Source organism: Liolophura sinensis, chromosome 3 (assembly GCF_032854445.1).
Source record: "Liolophura sinensis isolate JHLJ2023 chromosome 3, CUHK_Ljap_v2, whole genome shotgun sequence".
Classification (NCBI taxonomy): Eukaryota; Metazoa; Mollusca; class Polyplacophora; order Chitonida; family Chitonidae; genus Liolophura; species Liolophura sinensis.
This window is the reverse complement of record NC_088297.1, coordinates 11,082,221-11,093,761: the sequence shown is the minus strand read 5'-3', so window position 1 is coordinate 11,093,761 and position 11,541 is coordinate 11,082,221. Positions and strand designations below refer to the sequence as shown.

General features: G+C 37.2%; 2 protein-coding genes across 2 annotated transcripts; one reads left to right on the top strand and one right to left on the bottom strand.

Annotated features, from left to right (window-relative positions):
• Positions 1–1,029: 1,029 nt before the first annotated feature.
• LOC135463883 (5'-deoxynucleotidase HDDC2-like) lies at positions 1,030–8,252 on the bottom strand. Its single transcript, XM_064741343.1, has 6 exons — positions 8,140–8,252; positions 6,661–6,785; positions 5,974–6,076; positions 5,024–5,092; positions 3,459–3,597; positions 1,030–2,595 (listed from the first exon to the last, which is right to left on the bottom strand). Exons 1-6 carry the CDS (start codon positions 8,197–8,199, stop codon positions 2,498–2,500), a joined length of 594 nt encoding a protein of 197 aa, XP_064597413.1. The 5' UTR covers positions 8,200–8,252; the 3' UTR covers positions 1,030–2,497.
• Positions 8,253–8,368: 116 nt separating this feature from the next.
• Positions 8,369–10,584, top strand: LOC135464055 (small ribosomal subunit protein bS1m-like). The gene is made up of 2 exons (XM_064741531.1): positions 8,369–8,883; positions 9,453–10,584. Exons 1-2 carry the CDS (start codon positions 8,369–8,371, stop codon positions 9,610–9,612), a joined length of 675 nt encoding a protein of 224 aa, XP_064597601.1. The 3' UTR covers positions 9,613–10,584.
• The last annotated feature ends 957 nt before the right edge of the window (positions 10,585–11,541 follow it).

The following is an 11,541-nucleotide window of genomic DNA, read 5'->3' as shown; positions in this document are numbered from 1 at the left end:
AGATCAATCAATTTTTTTATTCTCACACGGCCAAGCCCAGCACCGACTCAAATTATATCCATGTATCGGCCAGGAATGCAAGATTTTAAACGGCTATGCGGGGACCTCCGTGAACGAGGTTAGCACGCCGGCACGGCGCAATGAACCAGGGGTTTCCCCCCAATGCGGTCGATATGAAAAACAGGGTGGTCGGTAATCACAGTTCACAGTACTCAGTACAGAATATCCACCGTTAGCACTCCAAAGAGCGTGAAGGAACCACTCTGTTTTCACGCTGCCATAGCTCCTGGATCATTAAAATGTGAAAATCTTGTGGAAGTTAAAGCCACAATGGACAATGAGTACTTACTCTGATTGTTAACACGTTGTTAAATACTGAGAGAAAACAGCATAAAATTGCTTAGTGCGTGTACATTTTTGTTGAGTATGCATTCAGTAAGTATGAAAACCCCACTTGCACACAAGTTGAAAGTAAACTGCGGTAACACTACGACCAACTACGATCAATCACCAGTATCGAGATCACCGGATTTTTGTTACAAAAAAAAGACTCAAAAACGACCTTTCAAAACTGGTGTCCGACGAAAATGAACTCTTGTCACTTCTTTCGGCGTTCATATAGCACAACATACTGGATAAACTTTATGCAGGACTTTCCAGAACATTTTCTGATAACTAAAATTCCATCACTTTTCCAAGACATTCATTGCCATTTCACTGACATTTAACACTTGTATAGTGATTTCCACTTTTTGGCGGAAATTTGACCATTTCACGATTTGCTAATATATATATATATATATATATATATATATATATATATATATATATATATTAAACCCTTTTTTCGTTTAAATGTCCAGAATTTCAGAAGTAAAACAGGCGGTGTATAAAGTTGTATATGAAGTTTATAAATGTATAAAGTTTTTTGTCATGTTGATGAATTTCCACAACTTCCAAATAAATTCAATTTATTTATTTTTTATTTGATTGGTGTTTTATGCCGTACTCAAGAATAATTCACGTATACGAAGGCGGCCGGCATTATGGTGGTAGGAAACCGGGCAGAGCCCGGCGGAAACCCACGACCGTCCAGCTTCTGGCAGACCTTCTCACATATGGCCGGAGAGGAAGCCAGCATGAGCTGGACTTAAACTGACAGCGACCGCATTGGTGAGAGGTCCCTGGGGGTCAGTACACTGTGCTAGCGCGCTGAGGAGCTGAGCCACGGAGGCACCCGAGAAATTCAATAAGCTACACACACATTCCATGGCTTGCAAGGTCTGACAATAATAATTTTAAATTCCATGACTTCCAAAGATCTCCCAGAGCTGTATGAACTAGGTGATACCTGTATAATTGTCGACAGACTTCATAGCTGATTGTTACAGCTCAAAATGACTGTATAACAGAAATGAATCTATCTGGACGTTGTTTGCAGATCTGTATATTTATTCTTTGTCCCTGTCCCTTAACACAGCACAACAAGCAACCAATGATATCATTTGTAATTTTGATGTCTTTTCTTTTGCAATGTTTAGTGTACATCAAAGTATGGTCAAATATAAATTGGGAGATATCTGGTATTTGCCAAGATTCTTGAAGGATACATGAAAAGGTACTGTAAAACTACGGGTATAATTTTAAGGCAAACGAAGAAAGATGTGTCAAAACAACGAGATCCTTTTTTCATTTTGAGACAAATTTTATATTTTTAATAACCGATCCGTTTTATGCAAATTTTCCGTCAATGCTCGGGAATACATCGTCTTCATAATTTCCGGACTGGCCGCTGATGGCGCTTTGCGATAGCTGTAGTTTAATGCCTATACGGTTTCCTATACATTCTTTATTGACTTACAAACAATCATAGACATGTATGCTGATTGCAAACACCACGGGCTGCCATTTTAAAAACAAAGCTTCAGCACACTATACCATTCTAGAATTACATAAACCGAGATAAGTTTGCCACTCATACCGTGTAATATGGTAGTTAGTCTTTACTCCCTCTTAACTGATAGGTCACTGGGATGATGTTACCGAAAATACACAGTTACAAGAAATAATTCGTCTATAAACAGAAATGTCCGATCGACCAATGCTGTGACCGTCTACACCGATCTACGTGAAATGGGAGTACTCAGATGGGGAATCCCCCAAAAGACACCCAAAAAGAAGCACACTTCTCTCCATTTTTGTACTTCTGATTATATTACCCAACATTTAGTGTTCATGAGACAATTTCTTCACCTTCTCTGTAATAAAGGTAGCATACATATATGCACATAGCGAGGAGCACAGTCCAGGACAACGTGACACTGAGTTGTATTCATGACTTTGAACACTTTTACACTTTCGTAAACAAAAAAAACAACAGCGCAATAGCATTCTATGGCCGATTTACATGAAGTTCATGTAACGCTTCGTGATTTCACTGTGAAGTGGTCAAATGACCGAATTGCGATTTTGCACAATCTCTGGCCAATGTCTCCAGTCAACTCGTGGGATCTTCTTTACATGCAATCTTACATGAATTCCTTATCTCTTCTAAACCTTTAGACCATTCATCGACAGTTTTTGTTTGAAATTTTCCTGGAACAAAACATACAATGAACGCTTATAATGACTGCAGATACATATTCGCACATTTCCCACTCCAAAAAACTTCGTAAACATATTTTGTCTGATATCATTGCTTTAATGATTTTATTTTTCTCTTGACTTTCTCATCATGTAAATCTGTCTTGAACAGGGAAAGTTGCAAATTTTTAATTTCATACCCTTCTCCGACACTGGTATAAGACTTAAAGTTGGTATATTATTCCAGAAGGTGTATTTCTTCTTTTATGTACACTTTGAGATACATGTACACTTTTAATGTACTCTTTGACATGTACATTGTACACTTTAATGTACACTTTGACATGTAAATGGTCTATTGTTTCTACAGGTATACATACATGTAATTTACAGTTCTACCAAGGAATACACTGTGTATTTAAAATAAAAAGAACCATATGATTTATTTATTTGTTTCATTATTTTTAACATTGTGTTTAAGAATTTTTCACCTACATGGAGACGGTATGGTTTACAAATGGAGGAAACCAGAGTACCTGATGTAAACCACCGGCCTTCAGCAGCTACCTGACAAAAGGCATGACCTAAAATCGTAGCCAAAAGAGCGTGAGTATGATTCATAGGGCACTGGTTTGACAGCGTAACGAGCATGCTCTAACTGGGAATTATCCGTAACCACAAATATGGAAGTTATTAAACATCAGTGGTTTATTTGGACCACTCCTTCACCCATAAAACTGGTCGCCATCAAACCAGTGACAAATTTTTAAGTTTATATGATTATAACAGCTCAACAACAATCTAATAAATAACTAAATAAATAAGTAAATACATAAAACAAACAAATAAAATAAATAAATGTTTCAATGGCTCACCTCTTGTCGAGTCAAAAAACTCTTGAAGGTTGACCTTCTGCTGATCGTCCTGTTCATATTCATGAGCCTGGAGGATCATCTCAAACCGATCTAAATCCTTCACAAACTCTGCCTCTTTACTCGTCTGATTCTCGTACTCCTGGTAAACATTTAAATACATGGTAAATGACATACAGTCTGATACAAATTAATCAGGAAACTTCATCAAATAAAGGGGCGTCAGTGGCTCAGTTGTTTAGCGCAGTATTGTAGCGCTATGACCCAGGAGCCTCCCACCAATGCGGTTGCTGTGAGTTCAACTCCATCTCATGCTGGCTTCCTCTCCGGCCATACGTTGGAAGGTCTCTCAGCAACCTGCAGATGGTCATGGATTTCCCCCGGGCTCTTCTCGGTTCCTTCCAGCATAATGCTGGCTGCCGTCATATAAATGAAATATTCTTGAGTACGGAGTAAAACACCAATCAAATAAATAAATAAATCATCCAACAAAACTTTATAAATACACATTCACTGGACAGTCCGCCACAAATAGTTCAAGTTTAAAATACACCAGCATTGCCCTGCTTCAAAAGAATAATGATTGAGAATTTGGATTTAGTTCTTTTTAAATGTGAGTTCGAGTATAATGTCGAATGTTTCAAATTTAATGTCCACTGAAGACCTCAGCAGGATTTGAGGTCATCTAAAATAATCTGAGGTCACCTAAAATAATCTGAGGTCATTCAAAATATTCATACACCATGTGACAAAAATGTTCCTACCAGGTCTTGAACTTTAAAACTGATCTGCTGGTCTGATGCCAGTAGAATTTTGATTTGGCTAGCAGACATGGCAGGGCTGAAGTAAGCACTGATTTTACTGACCATTGATTTATTGAAATATAATTCAGTCACCACTGACTGTGCCATCATTTATAAACAAAAAATTATCTAAACATATGGTCTCCACCAAATGCTGCATATAATCACACAGAGATGAAAATAAGTCAAAGAATAGTTTGATCATATTTTCCTCAATTTAACTGAAGGACAAGCCACATATACATGTACATACTGGTGAAGATCTGCATATCTGGCCTTATTGGCATGTGAGATTTTGATTCGACTCCATCCTGAACGGCTACAGGATATAAATTCAAGGATACATGAAACGCTATATTTTTATTTCTTAACATGGAGTATATGATGTGACCTAACATATAAAAGTACAAAAAAAAAAACTTCTCAGCTTTCTTCTTGAGGTATAAAAACTGCTTTAAACTTCAGTTTTCCTCTGAAGATGTTCAGTTCAGAAGTGAAGTTGACTGCTGTGGTGACGTCACCAATGATAGCTGTCAAAACAACTTTGTTGGGAGAAAAACCTGAATTGGGGGCGCTAAGCTGGACCTGCGGTCCTCGTATGTTCATCAATTATGTCATTTCTGAATATTTCCGACCACTGACAGAAAGTCTGCATAGAATAGAGAGGATAGCAAGAAACACCAAATATGTCTTATTCCATTTTTAGTTACAACAATAATCTTCATTTTATAATATCTTTTCAAGTGTTCTTTAAAGTAAACTCACTTCCCAGATTGAGTACAGCTCTGTCCCCAGGTCTGGATTCACTAACCTGCAGATGTACTTCATGGCAGCCTACATGAAAACAAATCACTAGCTAGCATTTAAAATGGATTTACACATGTAGAGATCACCTTCATGAAGAAGGTAGATGTGATAATAAACTGTATTTAAAGACTGGCCTTTCATTGCCTGTGAAATAAGTAATACTGTGTACAAAAAAGGAGTTATTAAGGAAGGTAGAAAAAGCCCAGCTGTATTGTGTGAACTGTCAAAAAATGTTAAGCAACCATTTTTGATCACATTCACTATGACATGGGCGTAAGCAAATAGTGTCATAAAAGTAATTTAGAGGAGACGAATGATGGAAAAAATTAAGAATCCGAACATGTGTGAACTTGAGAAGTTCTAAAAGGAAAGAACTCTCATCTGTGCCTCTGGAAAAGGGTGAGACAGGTGATCAGTAAATTTTTTGTGCACGAAAAGTTCAGTTAAATGTTCCTGAAACATTTTTCACAACTCACATGACACAGTCAGACTGTTTTTACCTTTGACGACAAAAGAGTTCCAACTCGAAACTCCCCTACGGATGTTTTGGGGTAAATAATGACCTAAAATTTTGCCACGTTGCCTGATTATGACATTAAGCTCTGTTGATCTTACAAAGGTGTTCAGAGAATTGTTTGAAAAGTTCTTATATGTACATCCTGCTAGAAATGTGCAATTTTCAGCACCAAAAGTGACAATTTATGACATTTGTTTGGCTCATAAATTGCAATTTCAGGTAATTGTCACCATGCCCCACGAGTACTCATGTGTCCCCAGTGACTGGGCAGCAAGCATCTGTTCTTACCACTAGACAACAGTTTGCTCCCTAGTCTGAAATGTATATATGAGTAGGTTACATATGGCTTGGAAATGCCTTGACAGATAAAGAATTATGAAAACTATCTAACCTCTTCTCGTTTCTGCTTCTCCTGCTTACTGACACCATCCGATGGGGCTATATCTCCCACAATGCTCTCTGCCAGGTCATGAACCAAGCTCAGTTTTAGACATCTAGAAATATAAAATTACAAGTATGTATTAAAAGTTTGCAAACAAAATTCCTGGTTCTCTTGTCAATTAAACTGTAAACACATTTGCATGTGTTATCGCATGTGTTCTGCACTTAATTCAGTAACAAATGAAAAACGACTACAAGTATAAAGCAGTACATAACAGGCTGATCAAAGCAAGAATAGACCTGAAAAGGCCAAGATGTCATTCACAAATGATTTCATAAATTTCCTCTGAATAAGTTATGAAATATGATGGTGAAACAGACGGGGACTGATCGACAGGCAGGGCCATAACAAATACTTCTTAGCCTAAGGGAGAGAGACTTATAAACTATTTCCTTGATTGATACTGTACATGTATTTTACCCCAAAGGTTAACGTTTTTCATGTGACACGTTTCACACGATTCCGACGCTCAAAAGTTGGATTCACTTCTTGTCAGAAAAGCTTGAGTGATGAAATCAAAAGCATCATTTTAAGGCTTTTATGTGCTTCTGAAAAGTGAATTTTTACGTACAAAACTTACCAACTCTCCTTCGCAGGTGACATACAGTATATACATGAACAACAAACTTCTCTTACTTGTCCTTATCAACACCCGCAGAGCTGCTAAAGCAAAGGGAGAGAACTGCCATGCGGTACATGTGCCCAGCCACACTCTCGGGGTCCTGTACTTTTTTCCGCACCCAGCCTGTCCTTTTCACATGCTGATGGAATAAAATATAAAAAATACTCAAAAACTATACGGCACACAAATAGGGCAAACAGCACAGTTAAACGTTGACAAACGGAGAATACTGCATATTTCCAATGGTGAGAATGATAAATCATTTAAAATTGTTTGGCTCAACTTTAAGTTAGGAGGTTTGTCAGATGCCTGGCAAAGGTCAGAGGTTTCTCTTGCTTATTTTTATCACGATGGGAACTGCTGTTGAATAAGTGAAATATTCTTGAAAGTATTTACACTATTGATCTCTGTAACAGTATCAGAGTCAATTATGAGACTATGTCATGACCAAATTGTAGGTCAGCAAACCCATAAAAAGTGCAAACAATGAGGGATATTGCCTCATAAATTTAATTTAAATGTTTGGAAATATTCACTGTATTCATGTGAACTTAATGTACAAATGTTTATGTGCAATTTTGACACTAAAATTAATTCAGCAAGCAGGGTTTTTAAAAGCTGAAAAAATTTTTGGCCAAGTTAAACTAATAAAGGGTGGCAAAATTTAAAAAACTGTATTAGTATGCTGAATGCTTCTGGATGACCTCAAGCGACGCAAGGAGGGTTGCCTACAGAATGGGGATTGTCCTCCCTTCATTTTTCCTTTGACAAGTAGTTTTATACATCACTCTAGCTCTGCTCATAACATCAGCAGCAATACTTCACAATGCTTCAGTTTATTATATCTATAACGAACTGAAGCAATGCGAGCTATTGTCACTGATATAATGAGCAGTTTGTCAGTAAGCCATTCAGTGTACATTCTCAGAGACTGAGTGCAAATCCAAATGCACTTTCTTGGATAATGCACATCCTCTAATTCTCCAACCTCTTCACATGTTTGCAAGATGTTTATTTAGGCATTTTCTGAAGGCATTATCTGTGCTGACTGACAAAATTATACCTTGTGGAGGCTCTGGGATTGGCCAATCCAACCAATGTAGTTTTGTCTTCAAAATATAATTATAAATGCTCAATGAAATTTGCTCTTCCATATGCCAAAAAGTTGAGCAATTAGGGTATTGCCAATTTGCACTTGCTTTTTTTTCTGAAGTGAAAATGTTACTATGTGAAAACGTTGTGCACAAAATATTAAAATTGTATTGTCACATATTAAACTTGGTGAATGGAGATATATTTCACAATTCCAGTTAGGTTACGAGTCTTACTAACTAATAAAATATTTCTTTTTAACAGGCTAGCCTTATTTTTATGCCTTAAGGTCATCGACCATGTACGATTCCGATAATTTCAAATCAAAGAACTCTGAGACAAACGTTTACAGAAACTATCCACGGAATTAAAACGATACGAAATGTTTACATTCCACACACCTTAAGTTGGCCCACAAGTGACATGAACTCAATCATGTTGGCGAATGATTTCGATGCCATTTTGACGTTTGAAGATGGATAAATTCTGACAGTTTGTCTTCGTTCTTCCAACAACAAATGCACGCGGTCTGAACGCCGGAAGACAGCTGCCGGCAGAGATCAGCCAATGAAAATCCGTGTCTCACCGTTGTGTTTGTTACAGGGGATTTGACTAGTTGCCAACATTAAGATGTCTGCCATCATGTACAGCACGCGGATAGCCGCGTTTAGAAATTTGGTTTTACATCCACGATGTTTTTTGAAACTGTCAACGTCGACAACATCTGATTCAACCGGTCCGATTGCTTCAAAGGGTGACAGCGACAATGCAAGTAATAACGCCCGGAGAACGTCTGACCCAGGAAAACAAGATCAGATCTTGAACTCGAACGATACCGGTAGTAACAACAACATCGCCTCAGTCAATACTTCATCTTCGGCTGGTGATCTTCATTTAGGTTCTACGCCTGAACAGAGTAGTTATATGAGAGCTTTTGAGAAAATAGATAAAATGGGAAGAGACGACGCCACAGAAGACACACAAAGCTTTGCCAGTCTGATCCGAAACTGTAAATTGACACAGATTGGGAATCCTGACGGGCGGATTGTATTGGGTACTGTCATTGATGTAGTCGAGGACGATCTCTATGTTGATTTCGGGGGGAAATTTCACTGCGTTTGTGCAAGACCAAAACACCGAGCAAGGTACATGTAAACATAATACAGACATGTAAACATAATATAGAATCAGATACTGGGCCAGTGATGTAGAGTATTTTTAGATGAGTGCTACTTCTAACTTAATAAATGCAAAAAGACTATGAAACATCAGGTAGACAACAAGAATGTGTCAGATTTACAGTGAACCATTGTTCACACACAAATACACACTATTTTCTGCATAATTCAGTTTAATTCCTCATTAATTGTTGTCTGCTTTGAATAATTTCTTACATTTTCTGGACCCAGTGACTTATGATTGAGCTGAAAAGTTATAAGCCACCCAGTGCGACATACATGTACATAATAATTATTATTATTATATTATTAATTTTTAATATAAGTCTTGTGTTTCCATGTGAGAACCTTTTTCAGTGCGTGTGCTGAATCCCTACTGAATCCCCAGTTTTACTGCCATTCAGTATATCGTCAAGTATGGTTACCATGGTTACGTTGAATTTTTTTTTTTTTTTAACTCCAGCAGAAAACATTCAGAAAGAAGAAAATTGAATCGTTACATTTATCATATATCTCAGTTGTTTTTGATTTTTCAGTGAGTACACATATGGAACTCGTGTCAAATTGAAACTGAAAGATCTGGAGATGACATCAGCATTTCTTGGTTCTGATAAACATGTGACGTTATTGGAGGCAGACGGCTCTATTATTGGAATACACAGATCCAGCCAATGGGCTAAGACAGATATTAAATGATGAAACACTGTTCTTTGACAATATCATGACCTTCTACATTTAAATTAGATGGTATGATCTACAGTGGAGTCATAGAAAGCTGTCATGATTGAGTAGTAAACATCTTCATCACTGGGTAGGGCACGAGGCTTCGTGGGACATTTGTGTGCAGATTTTTGTCATCCTCACCTGGTTATAGATTTGTGTAATATATTGAATCTGTGCAATACCAGGATCAAGTGCAAGGATATTTTGATAGCCCAAATTACAACAAACCCTAAGAAAAAGACCACATTATGGGAATATTGCATGATTCATTCTAACTTCAATTATAAAAAAAAAAAGAGACATTATAATCATATGCACTGACAATACAAAGATGTACAGGTAATTGGGCTGTACAATTTGTTATATTTTGGCGTTAAATTTAGGAATACTGGATCTAAAGTTATTTTAGCCAAAGTTAGGCTACTAAAACAGTGCCCAAATTAAAAACATCTGCATTTTGTTCTGGATACATAAATTTGTGTTAGTGGAGTGACCAGGTATCTAAATTCATCTTGAAAAACCTGGTTGTGAGTCTCCTGTCTTTAAGGCAAGGGGCCATAGTTATCAAGCATTGTAAGACTTCAGCCAAAAATTTAAATACAGCAAGAAGGAAAACGTTTTGAACAATGTTCCAACCACAATTTGAGTTCTTTCCTTTTCTGAGGTGGCGATTTTAAGCATATTCAGTTTTTGACTGAAGTCTGAAGTTGCTTGATAAATATGTTCACAGGTTTCTGCACATGAACAGTACCTAAAAAAAAGTTTGACTTCATATTCATTTTCCAGACTAAAATCTGAAGTATTGTAAAATGATGTATTCATCAAATGTATGCAAGTGTATGCACTGTCAACAGAGGAAAAAGTCATTATGTTGAACCTGTAAGGTATGGGTGTGCAAAGAAAGGAATTTGAATTATTGTTTTGATTTAATTGTGTGATGTTTTATGGAGTAAATGAATTTTAAAGTATACTTTGTTTATTTCCTTTTTATTATTGTGACTGGTTATTTTATTTTTGCCCTTTTCTAACTCCACTTGATTTTTTGCGAAGCCTCTTGTATAGTAAGTTTGATGTCCGTATTTTCTTTGAGAAAAAACCCAGAACAAGACTATTCAAGGGAGATAACTCTGTAGTTAAAGTGAGTTTATTGAAGTTATTCCCCTTCATCTCTGTGTTCAACTTCGTTCAAAACAACGTTTGATGCGGACAGGTTAGCCTACATTTTTTGCCAAAATTTAAGTTCACCATTCAGTCACAGAAACTAATGAAGAGAATTACACTCTCTTCCAAGTGTAACATGTAAATCGTGACACTAACGGGTCCTACATGTTACTGAAGTTAAGGATTTTTCCCCATTGAGAAAATATGTGGACGATCTGGGTGTATGGTTTAGGTGACTCGGCCCATATGTAAACTACTCTAAATGACCTAAATTTCATCCATGACAAACTTATTCATTTTGAGTGGTTCTCAGAGATTTTAGGTGTTTTAATGTTTGTTTGGAGGTATTATGGTATTCTGCTGAAGTTTCAGCACCAAAAGTATTGTCTTCGCCTCTCAAAATGAACTTTCCTCAAGTGCAAGTTTCTGGTGAGAGCAAACAGTGTATCAAGGGAAGCTACTCCACGGCCCTTAAATATAATGGTCAGTTATCTCCCCTGGAGCTTTACGACAAAACCGATGTACCCTAGCGGCAAGAGGTTAAGAGATTAGCATGGCTGTGGTTACGCTATTGTCGGGCTGATAAGCGTAACTAATTATCTTAAACTATTTAGTTTTTTACCCGAGTTGTGACTGGCATGATGTCAGCTGGAATGAAAAGCTGAGACGTGTAATGTTACAATGATTAGGTTGTCCACGGTGATCGGCAGTCTTTAATCTGCTTGCAACACGCAGTGGTAC